The 19,034-nt window shown below is 40.7% G+C and overlaps 1 protein-coding gene across 2 annotated transcripts in view; it reads left to right on the top strand.

Annotated features, from left to right (window-relative positions):
• The window catches only part of KATNAL2 (katanin catalytic subunit A1 like 2), a 28,191-nt gene extending 9,632 nt beyond the window's left edge, over window positions 1-18,559 (top strand). For both annotated transcript variants that reach the window (XM_085043772.1, XM_085043773.1), the window contains exons 6-16: window positions 639-734; window positions 1,231-1,329; window positions 2,103-2,180; window positions 5,290-5,388; window positions 5,887-5,950; window positions 7,169-7,287; window positions 9,384-9,475; window positions 11,012-11,122; window positions 16,501-16,663; window positions 17,697-17,799; window positions 18,122-18,559. In XM_085043772.1, the coding sequence (XP_084899898.1) occupies window positions 639-734; window positions 1,231-1,329; window positions 2,103-2,180; window positions 5,290-5,388; window positions 5,887-5,950; window positions 7,169-7,287; window positions 9,384-9,475; window positions 11,012-11,122; window positions 16,501-16,663; window positions 17,697-17,799; window positions 18,122-18,261 (1,164 nt within the window). In that variant the 3' untranslated portion in view covers window positions 18,262-18,559. The remainder of the gene's footprint in view (window positions 1-638; window positions 735-1,230; window positions 1,330-2,102; window positions 2,181-5,289; window positions 5,389-5,886; window positions 5,951-7,168; window positions 7,288-9,383; window positions 9,476-11,011; window positions 11,123-16,500; window positions 16,664-17,696; window positions 17,800-18,121) is intronic.
• Window positions 18,560-19,034: the final 475 nt, after the last annotated feature.

Raw genomic sequence — 19,034 nt, forward strand, 5'->3', positions numbered from 1 at the left:
CACAGTGCATAAGTTGTTTGAGACTGGGGGAGTAATTTGGCTCTGTAATGTTCAGGTTTGGGAGTCTAATTTGGGTAAGATTACTGTAAAGTCTACTTTATTATCATCCCTTACAGAGGGTGGAGCTGGAACAGCAGGTTGGTGGGCAAGCACTGTGTCTATTACAGCTTTTTCTTTTGAGGGCTTGGCTATATGTCTACATCAAGAGGAAGTAATCTCTGACCTGTTGTTGCCCCTAAAAATACCCCAAAACATTACCTTTTGGATTTTACAGCAATAACTGCTGTGGAGTGAATACATAATCCTAAAATAGCTCCTCATTTCTGAGTTGACATGCTGTGCCTTGTAGTTGGCCTGTCATTTCCACTGATCATAAGTGTTGCTTCTTATGTAAAATGCAGTTTTCTGATCTGTACATGGAATAACTCCACTGCTGAGCTCCAGAGTCATGGCTTTCACTGCCGTAACCAGTCAGGTGAAGTCTAGCTAAATGTACACTGGTGTTTTTCTGACCAATATGGGATTATTCTTGGAACTTCATCTGGGCCTGTGTGAAGAGATGGGATGACACCCATAATGTAATACCTTCAATTCATTTACTTGGCAGCACATCTTTTTTAAAAGATATTTTTCTTTAGAATAGTGATGGTGCAGATACTCCGAATCAGCCTGATTTTGGCTTAAGGATCTCAGGAATCAGCAAAACTGGAGGAGACACCACTCACCCAAGAAAGGTTGGTGAAATCTGGTGCGTGGTTTATCAGAGAAATATGTGTGTAGGAAAAAGTAAAACCCACAAAAGTTTTCAAAAATATCAAATGTCTACTTTTATATACAATGTCTCTGTATAGTGAGCTGAAGTGTCAGTTTTATGATTTGGGTAATAATTCTTTGTATGGGAGACACATACTGCATTAAATACTATTTCAAATATATTCAAAGAAGAATATATATTTTTTTAAACCTAGTGGAAAATAACAATGACTGAAGATAAATTTTGAATTGCTGAATGAGGTGATGAAAGGCTCTGCAGTTAAATTATTGAATTGACTGAGTTGTATGTTCTGTCCCCATTGCTACCACAGGTTTTGTGGTCAATTTTTGCCATAATTAGGACTGTGTATGCAGTAAGGAAACCCACTGCTGTAATTGCAAGCATAATTTGGTCCAATGTGTTTTTAAGAGCTACCACTGTGGTAAAACCTACTGCAATATTTTTTTCTCCCTTAGGGCCAAATAATTGATTTCCACAAGATGATTCAGGATGCTGTCAGAGTGTCACCAGATGGAATTCCCTTGAACAGCCTTAATTGTGATCCAGATCCATCAGTAAGTGTTTCTTTTCATATTTCCATCCAGTAAATACGAACCTGAGTTTTGCATGACCAGGAACAAAATAAAATAGTGCAACAATGTTGTTTTTGATCCCAAGTGCTAAAAAAGGGCTTAGATTTCTGAGAGGTGTATTTCCTCCTTGAAGGGACAGTCATACTTGATAGCAGGCTAATTTGATGACAGTTGTTTACTTCGGTCATGAAAGCAGGCAACAAATAAAAATGAGACCTCATGATGGAAAAAAAAACCTTCTGAAGGTGAAATTCTGGTTTCTTTTAAATCATGTCTTCCTTTCAAAGTATGTCTCTAGCATTTGCCTCAACTGAGACAACAACAGAATTTAGATGGTTGAGATAAATTTTCTGTAAACACTCCTTGACACAAGCCAGAACTTCTCAGACAGTGCATCCAGCTGACGTGGTGCTCATCTGCCTGGCAACTGCTACACTGGAAGAAACTAGCCAAAAAGAGAATGTGGCACATCGGTGACCAACAGTTATATTTTTCATTCCTCTTAATCTGTTTAAGGCATTTTTAGGACTGTAAGTGCAATAAGAAAGCTGTTCATTTTCATGTTGATTCAGATTAGGTTCCATCAGAGGAAAAGATGACTTTCTGCAAACTTCCTTTTTTTCCAAATCTTTATTACTATCTGTATTTCTGCAGCTTTAAAAGTTCATTTTACTAAGATGTATCAGCTTTTAAAAAAATTCTTAATAGTTTATATAAAAATGCTTGCAATTTGAACTTATGTTTTTCTCTTTTAGGAACGATTATTGAAACCTCTTAGTGCTTTTATTGGCATGACTGGCGAGATGAGGGAACTTGCAATGGTTGTAAGCAAAGTAAGATCAGATGTCCATGTCAGTTGTATAGAGATGTTGGTTATCTTTGTCATCTGGGAATGCTGTTTGTTTATTTTTACAGTCACTGGTGGTGCTTATTTTTGAATGTTCAAGCTGTTTTTCTCTCCACATAGCTTCCAAGTAATTTCTTTACATGTAATGATGTTTCTTGCTGATACACAATGAGAGGAAATAATTAGGACCATTCCTTTCTAATGGGTAGCAGGTCATTTAATGATGCTGTGGAGACTGTCATGGCTTTCCTCTTTGCTCTTAGTGCTACAGAAAAGGTACAGTACTTCACTGAAAAGAGAGATTTAAATACATTAGCTAATACCAGCTATTATCTAATGTTTTATCTAGCTGTGATCAGATGGTGGGAAAAACCTTGATTTGACCATTTGGCTGAAGTTTCCATTCAAGCCATAGGGCTGTAGTCAGTGTGGATGGTGTGCCAGTATCACAGCAGTATCTTAATTCTGAATGTATCTACTAAATAGCATCTGCGAAAATTATTATTAAACCCTGATATTCCTGCATGGCTTAGAATAATAGAATCATTTAATTTGGAAAAGCCCTCTAAGATCATCAGTTCAAACCCAGCACTGCCAAGGCTAATCCATGTCCCCAAATGCCACATCGACATCCCTTTTAAACCCCAGGGGTGAGAATTCCATCACTAGCGTAGGCAGCCTGTGCCAAGGCTTGATAACCCTTTCCATTAAGGAATTCCTCCTGATGTCCACCCTAAACCTCCCATGGCCCAGCCTGAGGCTGTTTCCTCTCCTCCTGTCCCTGTTCCCTGGAGCACAGCCTGACCCCCTGGCTGTCCCCTCCTGTCAGCAGCTGTGCAGAGCCACAAGGTCCCCCTGAGCCTCCTTTGCTCCAGGCTCAGCTCCTTTCCCAGCTCCCTCAGCCTCTCCTGGTGCTCCAGACCCTTCCCAGCTCCTTTCCCTTCCCTGGACACTCTGCAGCCCCTCAGTGTCTCTCTTGTCCTGAGGGGCCCAGAGCTGTCCCCAGGGCTGGAGGTGCCTCAGCAGAGCCAGCACAGGGGACAGGCACTGCCCTGGGGCTGTGGTCACACCGCGGCTGGGACAGCCCAGGGGGCACTGGCCTAATACTTGTCCTGTGCCTTGCTTTGTGCTGCCTGCATGATCTGCTCTCCGTCTTTTCTCTCGTGGTGCAGTTGAGAGATGCTGTAGCTGTAGGCTCTGCAAGCAGTGCCCTCATCCCAGCACTGCAGGAGCAGCAGCAATAATACTCCACATCCCAGGGCAGACTTGGGGATTCTTCCAGGATGGGCAGCTTGACCCCTGGAGGGAACCACAGCATCATCAGCACCATTTAATTTCACTCTTGGGTTGAAGTGCAGCCTAACAAACAGACCCTGGGCTGCTGGGGATCTGTGGCTACAGCACAGGTAAATGCTGAGCATGCATCACTTTTGGATGTGTCTCTCATCCAAAAGACTTCATAGCACCACGAAGGCTGGTAGTGTTACGACTTTCTGGATATAAACATCACAAGTGGTATCAGCTTGGGTAAACCTGCTTATAATCATCTTTCTAAAAAGCTTAGCAGACTTTTGCTGACTGATTTTTACAGCTGTGTATGGCCCAAATTATTGGTCTCCAGGTTTTGCATTTGAAGTTTAGTAGAACTTAAGAAATGTCTTAAGACATTTCCAGCCTTAAAGTAAGAAAGTTCCCTATTGTTTCAATTTCTGTCTGGTCTTTAATGTATGGTACACCTTCAAAATAATGTTGTTCTTGCTGCTACATTAACAAAAAAAAGCAATAAAAAATTGCTTTCCCTTTGTTAAGGTATGTTTTTTGAATTGTGCTCCATTATGGTATGTTCTAGTTGCTATGGTAATCAACACCATGTAAATCAATAAAAATAAATAGCATGTGATATCTATTTCATAGCACAATCTAATTTAATTTGGAAACAGTTATGGAAGTCTCTACTTAATAGTAGAAATCTGATTAATCTTAATTCGCTGTTAATAGAAAGGGAAAGTGTAATCTACTCTATATAAATAATTTTTTCTAATTGTATTTAATCAACTTTTCCCCTTGGATACAGCAATGTAATTTTTCTTCAGTCTTTGTGGACTATTTTTGTTGGAGAGCAGAATTTACCCCAAGTATTTGTACTGAGGATATGATATTTTTTGCAGAACAATTAGCCACAAAATATGACTAAGGCAAATGGAAAGATTCATAGAAGATTTGAAAAGTTTGATGAATTAAATGAAATTAATTTAGTGAGTGCTTCAGGGCATAGACTAATTACCGTCTATCTTTTGGTAGATGCTTAGGGGAAAAATTTTCTTCCTGTTGCAGAGTTTCTCACAGCTTTTCTTGCAGTGTATAAAATCTTGCATAGCATGGAGAAATTAACAATTTTTTACTGTTACTTACAGCATGAGTTATAACATAAGCAATAGGTAATAAGTAATAGGTAATAATATAAGTATGAGGCACAGCCATAAAGTTACTGAGCATCAAGTTTAAAAAAAACAAAGTATTTTCATATTGCACATGATTGAGCTGCAGAACTTGGGGCTACAGAACAAACGTTTAAAAAAGAGGGAAGAGAAATTCACTGAAAAACAAATGTCCAGAGGTGTTTGAACTCAAAGATTAAGATGTAGTTTGAATTACAGAAGTCCATTGATGGGTGTAAACTTGAACCAATGTGTCACTATTGTATCTTATACCTCTTTTTTTTAAACATCCAATACTTGCAAGCAATAGAGACAAAATACTAGGGTTGGTGAACCTTCATATCCCAATAGCTCTTGATACGTTGGTTGGTTACTAAATCGAACCAACAAAAAAAAGATCTGGGAAAGATCTGCTCAGCATATACATTTGGCAGGGAAACATCTGGGAAACTGGGGCCTGGAGGGGAAGCTTGAGGGAAAATGATTGCTGTGCATGCTTCCCTCTTGGGAGGTGCCTGGTACCTAGGGTTAAATAATACAGCCTGTATCACTTAACAGCACTCTTATTTTATCACTGAGTCAATCCTTTTGCTTTGCCAGAGGTCATTATCCCAGTGCAGAAGGAGTTTTGCTAACGAGATGTGATGTGTGTTGCAGGACATTTATCTCCATAAGCCGAATGTGAAGTGGGATGATATTATAGGACTGGATGCAGCTAAAAGGCTGGTCAAGGAAGCAGTTGTTTACCCCATAAAGGTAAGGTGGTAAATAGTTCTGAGAAAACCAGTGTTGGACGCATTAGCTTGTTTCCTTGCAATTACAGGTCGCTATTTCTGTGCTTTTGTAGGCCTGTTTCATGTCATCTGAAATGGCAAATGCATTCTCCCATAGGAAAATTGCCTTTCAGTATTAAAAGTGCATGTATGAGGTCCAATTCTTTGGCACCTTTGGCATTGTAAACAGTGCTGGATTTGGCCTGTATTAATTCCATGGAAAATGACTTACAGAAGAGAATATCAAATCAATTGCATTTGAAAAAAAACCCCAAACACTTAAAACAGATTTCAAATATTAAAGACAGTATTTTTCTCAGTACTCAGATAATACATTGTTTTGGTGCATTTTTATGCCACTATTCAAATTTCTTAAGTTTGTTGAATGTGTTAGGAGCTGTGAAGGTGGGGACTACCATCCCTTGCAATTTGTTTCAGATTATATGTTTTTAATCCCTGAATTGCTTTTCTGTTTCTACAGTATCCAGAGCTGTTTACTGGCATTCTGTCCCCATGGAAAGGATTATTGCTCTATGGACCACCAGGTACAGAGACCTTTTTCCCACATCTCTATGGTTGTCACTGTTTCTTGTTTTGTCCTGTGGATAAATCATCGGTGTTAATTAGATTAGATGGTTAAAAAAGAATACGTTCTATACATAAATTAAAAGGAGAGAATGTTTTATGGTTATGTCCATCTCTGAGACTCTAACCTGGCCTTTCTTGTGAGCCTTGGCTATTTTTATACCAAAATCTTCCAGACACAGTACTTACACTAACAATTCAGGGGAGCGAAAACTTGTATCTCTGTTTTTACTCAGCCTGGACCATTTTACTCAGGTTTGGCATGAACTTGATCCTATGGTATGTCAATAAATCTGCCATGGACTTACCGCCGTAGTGAAAAATGCCCTTCCTTTCTTCTGCATTTAAGGGTTGTTTTGGGAATGGGGTGGAAGCTTTGCCTTCTGCCAGCTGGGTGTTTTCCTTGTCATCACAGCTTCCCCGCTCCTTCTGCCCCACTTTTGACACACAGGTGTGGCTGGAAAGGGACAGACGGTACAAGAACCACCTGAGTCAGATTGTTGAGGCTGTGTCTGCAGTGAACTCCATTTTCAGATGTATTTGCCACATAAGGCGTCTGACCATTTCAGTGTGCACTACTTCAGGATTTGGAGAATGCATTTGCAGTTCTGTATTACCTGAGTTTCTCCAGACAATCCTGAAAAGGCCACGGAGATGCTGCCAGGGCTGGAGCAACTCTGCTCTGGAGCCAGGCTGGGAGAGCTGGGGGTGTTCAGCTGGACAGGAGAAGCTCCAGGGAGAGCTCAGAGCTCCTGCCAGGGCCTAAAGGGGCTCCAGGAGAGCTGCAGAGGGACTGGGGACAAGGCATGGAGGGACAGGACACAGGGAATGGCTTCCCAGTGCCAGAGGGCAGGGAGAGATGGGATATTGGGAAGGAATTGCTGTCTGTGAGGGTGGTGAGGCCCTGGCACAGGGTGCCCAGAGAAGCTGTGGCTGCCCCTGGATCCCTGGCAGTGTCCAAGGCCAGGTTGCACAGGGCTTGGAGCAACCTGGGACAGTGGAAGATGTCCCTGGGCATTGCAGGGTGTTGGACTCAATGCCATTTAAAGTTCCCTTTCAATCCTTTCCCCTTTCTGTGAGTTTTTTTCTGTTTTAACCTGACTAGTAGTACAATGAGGGGAATTTATTCAAACATTTTCATTTTATTCCTTTGGAGAGTGAATTTCTGTTGTTTGTAGGTACAGGAAAAACTTTACTTGCTAAGGCTGTTGCCACAGAATGCAATACAACCTTTTTCAACATATCAGCATCCACCATTGTCAGCAAATGGAGGGGTGATTCAGAAAAACTTGTACGGGTAAGAATTACTCTCTCATTCCTCATACTTTAATAAACATCATGCTCCCACTTAAAGAACTGGGGTTCAGCACAGAACTGGAAAGCAAGTGTTCTCCAATACTCATAATCTTAATAATAATGACTTTGTTTACGCCTAGTTCTGAAAGCAGGAATAACACCACTTTTGCAGAAGTCTCATAAGGGATTCTTGCTGTGGGACTTCAGCTCCATAATGTAAGATGGAGCAGATGTTCTGAAGGCAGCAAAGATCTTTGACTGCCTGGATAGGAGTCAGACAATCAGAGTTCCAAACTAGTGTGGGCTCAGTGACTCCTTCACAACACTTCACATCCATTTTGCAGAATTGGCTCCCTACAAAATATTATTTAGATGTCCAAATTCTGTATTGTTCTTCATGGCACAAAATGGGCAAAGAACTCTCTTGTCACAAAGATCTTCCAGTCGAATGCAGATGTAATATTATTTCAAAGAAGGTAGTTTGATGGCAAATAGTAAATGGGTTTTTGTATACAGGCTACCTAGAAGTGTGCATGGCTCAGCTGTGGTACAAAAGAAAATGGGGGATTCAGGTATAGCATCCTTGCCCATCTGAATCTCTCCATAACATCCACCAGCTCAGTGGAAATCCAGAAGCCCTTAGCCTTCCTTACCCTCATCTCTTGGGCTGCACTTCAGGTAAATGCAGAGCACTTGGAAACAAATAACCACAGGAGATTGTTCTCTGCAAATGGCATTCCAGGCATTTTTAATCTCTCTGGAAATGCAGGCAATGGCTGCAGCACATTTACTCATCCTGCCTCCTTTGTCTTTTAAAATGGCATATTTTCTTCTGCCATTCCCTTTCTATATTACTGATCCTCTTGACATCTGTCTCAGTAGCTTCCTGGAATTCTCCCTTCTGGCAGGAGTATGTGGGGACAGTCTGGTTTCTGCCACCATCATCCAAAAGGTTTTTGTGAACATGCTGCAGCATTTGCATTGATATTGAATTTGTGGCATTTTACTCTTAATTAAATTTTTGGCAGAATCAAAACACAAAGTAAGACTGTGGATCAGGAAACCTCTAAGAAAAGTATTGTGTGACTTTTTATCCTAAAACCACATGAGGCTGGCAAAGCAATTTTCGGAAGCTGGGGGGAGTATATGTGGGGTTTGTGGTCATTTGGAGGCATATTCACTCATCCTGTTTTCCTGAGTTCTGTGCTGTGTTTCTGTGATTTTATATGTTTTAAATATTATACATTATATTTCTAGTAAAATTGTATACTGGTCATGGTCTACTTGTTACTCTGGGCAAATAATTTAAACCCTGTGTTTCATACTCAAAGTGATGGAAATAACATGTATATTTTAAAAGTAGATTTTTTTAAAGTGTTCAGATTTAAAAGTGCTGGACTAACGTATATATTGTTAGTGATACTTATCTAAAAACTCAAAGAACACTTCACTCAAGAAGAACTGACAGCATGGTCATACTCCTAACACAGGCCTCTCCATGTTTACATAAAATTAGATGAAACTTTATTCTCCAAAGAGCAGATCCACATTTTTTGTTTCAGCTTATTAGTCCTCTTTTTTAATCTTGATTGTTCAAGCAATTTATGTTTGTTTTGATCAGGAAAGAAAATGAGTGCTTGATTTTTATCAAAAGAATCAGTGCATTTTCTTTCATTATGGTTCAGCTGACCTGGAATTTTTTTTCCTCAAATCCTTATTTAAAAAAAAGTACAAATGGAACAACAACAAAAGGCACATGTTTAATCTCAGTAACAATTTAGGAGTTCCCAGAATCCTCTGATGGATCATTTTCTTCTATCCCATTATTCTCAGGGTACTCTGATAGGATTTAGACAGAAAGATTTACACATAAAGACAGGATTACAAGGCTGTGTTCTTTATATCTCCTTTACAAACCTCTCAGAATCTGAGAGGATTCAGGGACCCTCAGCCTACCCAGGGCTTTCTCCCAGCACATATCCCTTGGGATGTGGGTGCTGCTAGCTTATCTGCCATGCCAATGCCCTTTAGTGCCTTCTTGTTAGTTTACCTTTTTGTGTTAGTTTACCTTTCACATTTCCTCTTCTCTCCCAACAGGTGTTGTTTGAGCTCGCCCGGTACCACGCTCCTTCCACAATTTTCTTGGATGAGCTGGAGTCAGTTATGAGTCAGAGAGGCACTGCTCCTGGGTAACCTGTGGGACCACTTTGGGGATTAAAAGAGAGAGGTGCAGTGGTTGTGTCAGTCACAGCAGAGAAGCAAGAGAGGTTGTGTGAGGTTTAGCAAGGGGCTACAGGCGCAGCAAGAAGGAGGGAGGTGCAAGAATTTATAACCAGTTATGCTGTACTTCAAAGGGATTTGACGTGGAAATAAAGGCAGTGGTGGGGGAAAGAACAGTTTAATTGTTAGAGGTAAGTAAGAAGCTGCTTATTTTGTGGCACTTTGAACATAGGCATAGCAGAGTAATAGGGATTGTACACAGTGGAATGGCATTTTCATTAATGACAGATTTTGATGGCATTGTCAGGTCTTCCCATTGCAGGAGTGGGAGGATGCTATTACTTTCATCCAAAGTGTAGAAAGTTTATAGTTAAAAACAGATTGAAAAGGTTAGAAATGGGAAAGAAGCAGGAGAAATATAAAAATATTCTTATAACCGTTAGGAACCCATTACAGTGGATTTTATGTACAGTGAATTACATGATCACTTTATTTATCTTACGTTGTATGTTTATATTATGTGCTTACTATTTATAAATAGAATATGCCCTATTGTAAAGATACTACCTGTAGTCATTCTCAGTTAATAGATGCAAATTATGAGCCAAGTTTGTCGCTCATATGTACATTTAAAAGTACTCATTAACATCACTGGATTATATATATATTCAAATAAGGATTTTTATCCTAGATGTTGTACTTATTTTTACATGTTCTTATTAAATACTGACTTGGCATTAATGTGTGAATGCCTTTGCAGAAATAAGTCATTAAACCTGAACTGCAGCCCTTACCATCTAAGGTCCTGATGTTTTCCCTGGGCTTGATCCAGGAGTTTCCAAGAGCTTCACATCTGGAACCAACAGTTCCAGCTGGTTTTCTGTAAAACAGATTACCTGTATCAGGGCCAGAATTCTTAGCACTTTGCTTAAGTCCCCCTTTTTTGAAGAAGAATCCTTTCTGTGTGGTCTCCACCCCATTTCTAAATTCATATCAGTATGGCGTATTTTTCTGTTTTGATGGAACATTTTGCAAAATATTGAATTCATTAGTAGGTTTATCTTCTTACGGCCACTTCACATTTACTCACAGAAAAATACTACCCTGAAGAGGTAGGTGTACCTGTTATTTAATGGCAACTATCATGTTATAAGAATTCCCTGCTATAGATCAATCAATCCAATAAATCAATTGGAGCCTTAGCTTCTTTCCAGTAAATGTCAGTCTTGCATGGAGATTAACATGAAGAAAAAAATTAGAAATAAATATTTTCTTTGGATTCAGTAATAGTGAATTCTCCTCACTTTAATGCACTGAAAAGAGTCCATTTAAGTAATCATTAGAAAGCTTGATTTTAATGCTTAGATGTTAGCTAATGGAGCTTAATCATGCTTTGAACTGGGGCAAAACTGTGACAAGGGCTCAGTTGCTGTGAATGACACTGTATAAATAAAGATGATTATTTTAATGCACTGAGCAAATAATATTTTTCTGAATCTTGGTAGTGGTGAACATGAAGGAAGTCGGCGGATGAAAACAGAATTACTGGTGCAGATGGATGGCTTGGCCCGATCTGATGATCTTGTATTTGTTTTAGCAGCTTCCAATCTGCCATGGTAAGAGATCCAGAGAGTACATTTTGAATACATTTTCATGAGCTTCTAAGCACAGATAAAGATTTTATTTAGACTTCTGCAGAAAAAGCCTTGATATTTGGTTAAAGCATTTAAAGATTAATTTGGAGCTTTTACTTTTAAACTCTTCAGTTCTTGCTATTTGTGTCACATGAGAATAATCCATAATAAAGTCAACATATGCTGGTTGCACCAGCTGCTAATATTTAAAATGGAGTATTTGACTTTATAGGCAAGTTATTTACTACGTTTAAGCTAAGAAGGGTTTTCAGCCTGGAACTGTAAGGTGCTTAAAACATCTGGTGCTTAGAAGAACACTCCATAAATAGGAATGTTGGATTTTATTGGTATCAAATGTGACTTTGAAAAGTTGAGGGACAAAATTTCTTCAGTTTCTTTAATACAGTTTAGTATAGAAGAATAAACAATTTAAGGTTGGAACTGAAGAATTTCATCATGTTGGTTCTCAAACTGGGCAGAATGTGCATTGGGGGCAAGACAAGCAGGAGAGCATGAGGAAGGGAGGTAACATTTCATGTGTAACAACTGTGGATGCTCAGGGGAGGAGTTGCTGATCCTCGTAGCACTGAGATCTTTCTGGATACCTCTGTCTTTAAAGGCAAATGGAGCAAAGTGTGTCTGTTTCCCTTTCATGTGTAGAGGAGCTCAATCTTGGAGTCAGAAACGGAGAAGACAGCAGTGCTGTTTCCAGGGAACTTCAAGCCATGGTCTGGGAGTCATTTGTTGGAGTCCAGTGGGAGGTGTTCCCAGGAATGACCATATGTGAGCAGCAGTTCAGCAGCATTTCAAGTGGCAAAACTTGAAATTTGACTTAAAGGTGCTTTGTTTAGGGAGCTGACACTTGCCCAGCTCTGCAGTGTGACAGCCACAGAGCAGGACACCCAAAACCAGCTGGGAGCCAGAGAGAGCTCTGCACCCACTAACCACAGGCTGCATTCATGGATTGTTTTTCAAGATTAATGATTTTTGGCTGAATCTTACAAAGTTGCCATGGGGACAAATGTTGGAAAAGCCTCTGTGTGTGACTGGAGAGCTCTGGGCTCTGATCAACAGGTGCTTGGGAGTGTCTGAGTCTGAATGACACTGGGTGTATAACCACTGCTGCTTCCTTTTAAGTACTTACAAAAAAAGTCTTAAGTCCTAGAGCATATATTACTTAGGACATACAAATGCACATTTGGGTTGTGCAAATCACCAAGTGTTCTCTCAAAAAGTATGTGGTAATGTTTTATTCCTCTTGTCAGCTGATCCCCTTTTTGGCAGGCCTGGCTAAAAAGATCCAGGGAACAGGCAGATAGAATTAAACAACAGAAGTGGAGTTTTTGCCTGAGAATTGAGGCTCAAAGGTAATATTTTCAATCAGTCCCATGTGGCAGGTAAGCCTGGCTTGTCTTGTCCAGGATTTTCAGGCTCTTTAATTGAGAGATTGGCTGTGTGAACACCTAAAATTTGTGCAGAAGTTGTACAAGTTAGGTTGGTCCCTACCTTGGCCCAAAAGTGTGAGTACAGAGCCACCATGGGCTTTTTTTTATAGCCATAATAGCAATGTCTGTGTGTTGGTTTGACGTATATATGTCTCATGAATTTACATCAGTGCAAAATCCACCCCATTTTGTTACCGTAGCTGTCTAAAAGGAACTGAGCTGAATGGAATTTATTGTGTTCCAGTTGTGTAAGAGAATGCTGAAAAAAAATTGTTCTGTGTGTGGATAGTTAAGTTTGGAAGAGAATTATATACTAGTAATACTATAAATATTAATAAATACAGTACGAATACTAATAAAATGTCTCTTTCTTTAGACACTATAAACACACTATAAATGTTTATGTTATTTTAGCACCATGCCCCTTTTAGAAGAGGAAGCTCTGAGCAGTGCATTGCCCCTTTCTGTGTTCCCCTAATTATCCATGAGATAATTATCTGTGAGATAATTATCCATGCAGAGAGATTTCTGCATGTTACCCTGTGTCTGCCTTACACCATCGATAAACTTTCTGGGAAGTTGTGTAAAATAGACATAATTCAGTTTTCAATATTTTACATATTTGTTTTTTGATAATTTTGTAATACTGAAGTTCTAATTTCTGTAAAATTGCTTCTTTGAAACTTCCAAAATGACAGCCTTTTTTTAAGGTTGATGCAAAATGACAAGGTTTCTGTTTTGTGGGACCTGCCCTGAAAGGAAGCTGTCAGTCTGTGTTGGGACGAAGGTGGCAGCTGAGGTGTTAATGTCTAAAAGTTTTATACCTGAGACTTTAGAACTTCGTTTTGGACTTTCTCTCTTTGCTCTTTCTTAAGCAAACCCAACCCATGAGAGTACTGGCTAGAGTGTCTGGCAGAAATGTACCTACCACACAGAAAATGCTTAGAAAGGTGTTTTAGGGGGATGGAAAGCCTGGGGAAAGCCTGAGCTTTCACATCATTGGCATACTCCAGCCTTGAGGAATTTGGCATTATCTGCCCCCAGAGAGGTTGACAGGTTTTTAACCTCTTTTAGGATTCCAACTATATATTTACAGATTATTTTTATGAGTCTTAGGTGGCATTTAGTCCCACTGTCAGACCCAGACTTCATCTCCACAGGAATATTTCATAACAAAATTTCAGAATACCTATTGTGGCTTCACAGCATAACCCTGAGCTCTTGCAAACATTTGTTGTTAAGCTGGATTTCAAGAGATTTGTTTAACATGGATATTTATTGATCAGGGAAAAAAATTAGTACCAAGCTGCTTTTAGAAGAATGAAAAGAAGCCTAAACAAAGCTCTTTAGACTGTCCTAAGCTGCACTGCAGCTATTGATCTTCCTCTTCAGCCTGTGCTTGCTGCCCAGCCCTGCTTTCTGCTGCTCATCTGCAAGGCACTTCTATTGACAAATTACTTGCTGAAATGATTCAATGTAATTAAATAAAATAAAGGCCTCGTTAGTGAAGGAATAAAGAGATCCTTAATCATGTAGTGGATGTTTCCTAATGTATCAGCACATTTAATTCAGCTTTCACTGCAGTGCTGCTTTCTTCTCACCCTCAGGGTGGATGAAGTTTTGGTTCAGGCTGATAGATTCTTACCTTCCAAACCAAACCATTCTGCAATTCTGTGATGCCTCCCAATGTTAATTACAAAAAGTCATCCATCTTCTGGATCTGTAGAGCTTTGTTTATCTTCTCATGATCATCTCTCAGTACTTCCATTCAGAGAATATTTGTTTCAGTGAATATTTAGGTTGGCTCAGTGCTTTGTATTCTGCTCTGGTTAATGTCACATAGGCTTGTATTTGATCACTGCCAAAACAACTAGCAAACAACCTAAACACTTAAGATAACAAAAACATTGTTTCTTTATTTCCTTCTTCAGCCAACAGGTCGCTGTAACCTTCTGGATAAAGAGAATCATAGAATCACAGAATCACAGAATGGTTTGGATTGGCAGGGACTTGGAGCACATCTAGTTCCAATCTCCTGCCACGGGCAGGGACACCTTTCCCTAGCCCAGGTTGTTCAAGCAACCTGTTCTTGAACACTTCAGGTACGGAGCAGCCACAGAGCAACTCTGGCTGAGCTGCTCTGGGCAGAACAGAGCAGAACTTCTGCTGGAGACTTATTTACAGAATGTGGCTAAGGGAGCTCATGAAACTGTGATCCTGGGGGTATGTGAAGCAGAAGTGATGGAAAATGTCATCGTTTGGAGGATTTTCAGGCTATTTGCAGGCTATTCACCTGCAAAGACTTTTTAGAGCACCTGGGTGGGCACCTCTAAAACCTGAGAACTTCTGCCCTCTTTACACAGAGGATGTTAATATGGGTATTAATATGGGTAAATAACAGCAAAGTGTTGTCAGCCAGAGAAATTATTTCCAGCCAAGCAAGACAGTTTTAAGAAGTTGAGCTGAAAAATACACTTGGAAGGTGAAAGGAGACTAACATGGTTCTTTGTTCTGGGTGGGACCCTCTGTGAAAGGCGTTGCACTGAACAGCACCTAAAAATAACAATAATAGTATCAATATACCAACAGCTGTTGATTAGCAAATTCTGGTATTTACTTCTGAGGCCTTGATTAGAAGCACTGGGGTGGATCTGAGTGAATATCTGTTGTCCTCTGGGTTCCTGGTTTTCTTATCTTTGCATTCATTGCCCTTGGATCAGCACACATGGAACAAAGTCTCCCAAACAGAGACATCATTTCTGAGGAGAGGAACACTTCTGTTCCTGCTGAGCTGACAGCCAGGCATGCTGAGGTCTGGCAGATGCTTGTAGGGGATTTGGGAGCCCATTTTTGGGTTTCTTTATCATGTGGTGTGCCATAGAAAGCATTTGGTAGTGAAAAAAAAGGACAAGTCACCAGAAGTGACAGAAATCTTAGCTCTTGTCTTGTGTTACAAATCCATCTTCAGCTGGCTTTGAACTTCCTGTAAACTAAAGGGTATTTCATATAAGAAACTCCATTCATTGCTTAAATGTTGACTTTGCTGGGAAAAATATTTCACTTGGGGGACTGGGAAGGAGGGGGGTAGGTTTATTTAAGTGTATCTGCAGTCCCAGGTTGCAGATGTGACCCTCCAGCAGCTGGTTCCTTGTGCTCAGCCAGCACAGGTGGACATGCTGCTTAGGGCTCCTCTTCTTCTGTCTGCACAAGACACATTGATGTGGGTTTCCCCTATTTTAGAGTTTCTCGGCAGGTGTGAGAACTAAATTATATTTTAAACTGGAATAAGGAGTCTGTGATTGAATGGGGCCGGTAGAGAAAGATTGGTACAGGATCTTTCTCTTCTCTTTCTTTTTGGACAAAACATCTTAATTAGTTCTGTTGATGTTAACAGAATCATGTTTTTTGACTCGCTGACACATTTATCCAGCCTGTTCACCCTTCACATGATCCTGTTTATAAGGATGATGTCCTTTGTGGCTGTATTATTTATACTTTGTATTGCAGGAGCAGTCTCAGTTCAGCATTATGTTCTGCCATAATACATGGCCTCACATCCAAGACCTTCAGTCTGGATTTTATACCTACTGAGCATCCCTTACGAAGCAGCAATTAATTAGTCCTGAGAGTGCCCCAGACAGGTGACTTGTAGTGACTCTGTAATAGCAGAGGGGGAAAGGGAGAGGTTGTTGCTGATGATACATGCTGCCAATGAGTACCAAGGTGAGGGATGGAAACTGCAGTTTCTGATTGTTATTGCTCAGCCTCAATGCCACAAGCCAGCATATCACTGAACAGGAACACACTGGACAATTAACCCTTTCTTTCAGCATAGCTACAGGAGAGAATCTTGCTGTCAAAGCCATGTCTCCCCACTGAGGTGCTGGGAAACTCCCTCTCCTCCTTTTCTTGCAGGGAGTTGGACTCTGCCATGCTGCGGCGGCTGGAGAAGAGGATTCTGGTTGACCTGCCGAGCGCAGAGGCGCGCAGGGTGATGATCCAGCACTGGCTGCCTCCTGTGAGCAACAGCGGCGGCGTGAAGCTGAGCACAGATCTGGACTACAGCCTCCTGAGCCAGGTGGGAGGCACAGCATCAGGGACAGTGCCCTCGGTGCTGGAGGTGTTTCTGGGTCACAGCTGTGAGCCAGGGCTGGGACAGCACCTCTGTGCAGCCACTGTGACACACAGAGCTGGGCAAGGACCTCAGCTCAGCCCCAGGCTCCAGCCAGAGGGAGACCAGCCGGACACAGGGCTGAGCATGGCACAGGCACGTGGAAATGGACAGCTTTGTGCAGCTCTGCCTGCAAAATGGTGCATCCTGGTCCTCTGTGCTGGGCCAGCTTTTCAGCCTTAAATACAGGGAGACTTCCAGCAACAGCAGATTTTATCACTGTTCTCACCAAGCTGGGAGCACTTCCAATTCATCAGGGTAATGAACAGTTAATTGTGTAGGGAAGGTTTGTCACAGCTCCACTGCTGCGGGAGAAAAGAGCATTTTACAGTGAAGAGATTCACTAGATACTTGGGCTCTCTACATTTCTCCCTTTGTCACATCCAGAATTCTTAGGAAACAGAATGCTAGGATGGTTTGAGTTGCAAGGGACTTTAAAGATCGTCTTGTTCCAACCTCCAGCCATAAGCAGGGACACCTTCAATTAGCCCAGGATTCTCAAGGCCACACCCTTAAATATTTATTTTACCCAGCCGAGCCTTTTTATATCTGGTCACAGAGACAATACTGCTCAGTTCTGAGTTCAGAAATGTTAATAAGGAAATACAGTTATTTTATTAACAGGAAAGCTGAGAATGGACTCAGAAAAAAGGTTTTATTTGACCTAGAGAAAACTGACATTTAGAAAGAAAATGCCCAGTGTTTTCCTTGGTCCTACAAAGTATTGTAGGCATTCAAAAGAATGACAAGCAACATAATTTTAGGGGAGAGTACACAAAAAAATAGATTTATGTGTGTGTGTCTGTGTGTATACAAACATATTTCAGACAGCAATAGACCTCAAAAACATATATATAAATACGTATACAATATAAATTCCTGTAAATTCAATTTCTGTCTAATTTGTGAGTTGTAATGTATCATTCTGATCCCATCACAGGAAACAAATGGATACTCTGGCTCAGACATAAAACTCGTGTGCAAGGAGGCAGCCATGAGACCAGTGAGGAAAATTTTTGATGCTCTTGAAAATCATCAGCCAGGTACCTCAGCTCTGAGCAGGGAATTCGACCTGGAAAATGCTGATCTCTTGCTTTAACTCAGGGAACGATCGTTTTAACTCCAGCAGGTGGAGCTCTGATATCTGCCTGGAAAAGTTTTTGACTACAGTTCCAAACGATCCAAAATTCTAAAAAATCAGGGCTTCTTGTAAAGCTGTCATTTCTGTTCTCTCTGCATAAATACAATTTTTTAATTTTCTCACTACATTTACTCTGTTGTTTTCCTATATTAAGTGTTGCATTAGGCAGGGACGTAAAATAATGACTTTTCATAATAGTATTTATTAAATTCTCTTTCCTTTAGGAAACGGTAACTTGCCAATGATCCAACTGGACACAATCACAACAGCTGATTTCCTGGATGTGATCACCCACACCAAGCCATCAGCAAAGAATCTAAGCCAGAAGTACACGGCTTGGCAGAGAGAATTCGAGTCAGTCTGACAGAAAAAAAACCCAAAAGTGAAAACCTCCAAGCCTTTTGCTATCCAAAGTGGCTTCCAATGGATCACATGGGGATGGGGAAGGAAATGTTTTTGTCTCAAGGAAGAGAATGGAGTGACAAGTGTCACATGGGAAATCTTTACCTTCAAAATGCAAGGGTGGGTGAAGGGGTGGTGGTTATTCTTTATTAACCATTCTAATGACCATTTGAAAAACGTTCTTCTTGGAGTTAATGTGATGGAAGCTCCTATGCAACAAAGCCTCCAGCCTTAATTTTATGTATAAAGACTTTAAAAGATTGATTGCTTCTCAGTCTTTATTCATTACAGATTTCAGGTAGAAGTGGAGCGAAGTTTAAAAGCAGATGGACAGTGTAATTCTCCATTTCTGACACTCACTAGATCATCACAGTCAGCACAGCTTTACCAGCAGAGACTTGCACCCTTCTTAATGAAACACAAAACAGGAGTTTTCTGTGAAATTCAGGACCTTAGCAGGGCCCTGTAAATTTGGCTAGTTTCTCACTGTTTTCATGTGAGTTGAAACCCTTGAAGTGTGATATTTTCCTACTGCTTTGTGGTATTTCCAAGGTGGAAAGGGCAAGGAATTAGGGAAAAACTGCAGGAAATGAGCAGATTTAGGGTAATTAACTAAAGACTATTGGTTTGCAACTGGAAACCCGCTGGTTTGCAGCCAGCACAAAACAGAACCACAGAATCCCAGAATGGGTCAGGCTGGAAGGGACTACAGCAGGGCCATCCCAGAGCACAGGG

The sequence above is a fragment of the Lichenostomus cassidix genome, chromosome Z, assembly GCF_008360975.1.
Source record: "Lichenostomus cassidix isolate B80296 chromosome Z, HeHo_3.0, whole genome shotgun sequence".
Lineage (NCBI taxonomy): Eukaryota > Metazoa > Chordata > Aves > Passeriformes > Meliphagidae > Lichenostomus > Lichenostomus cassidix.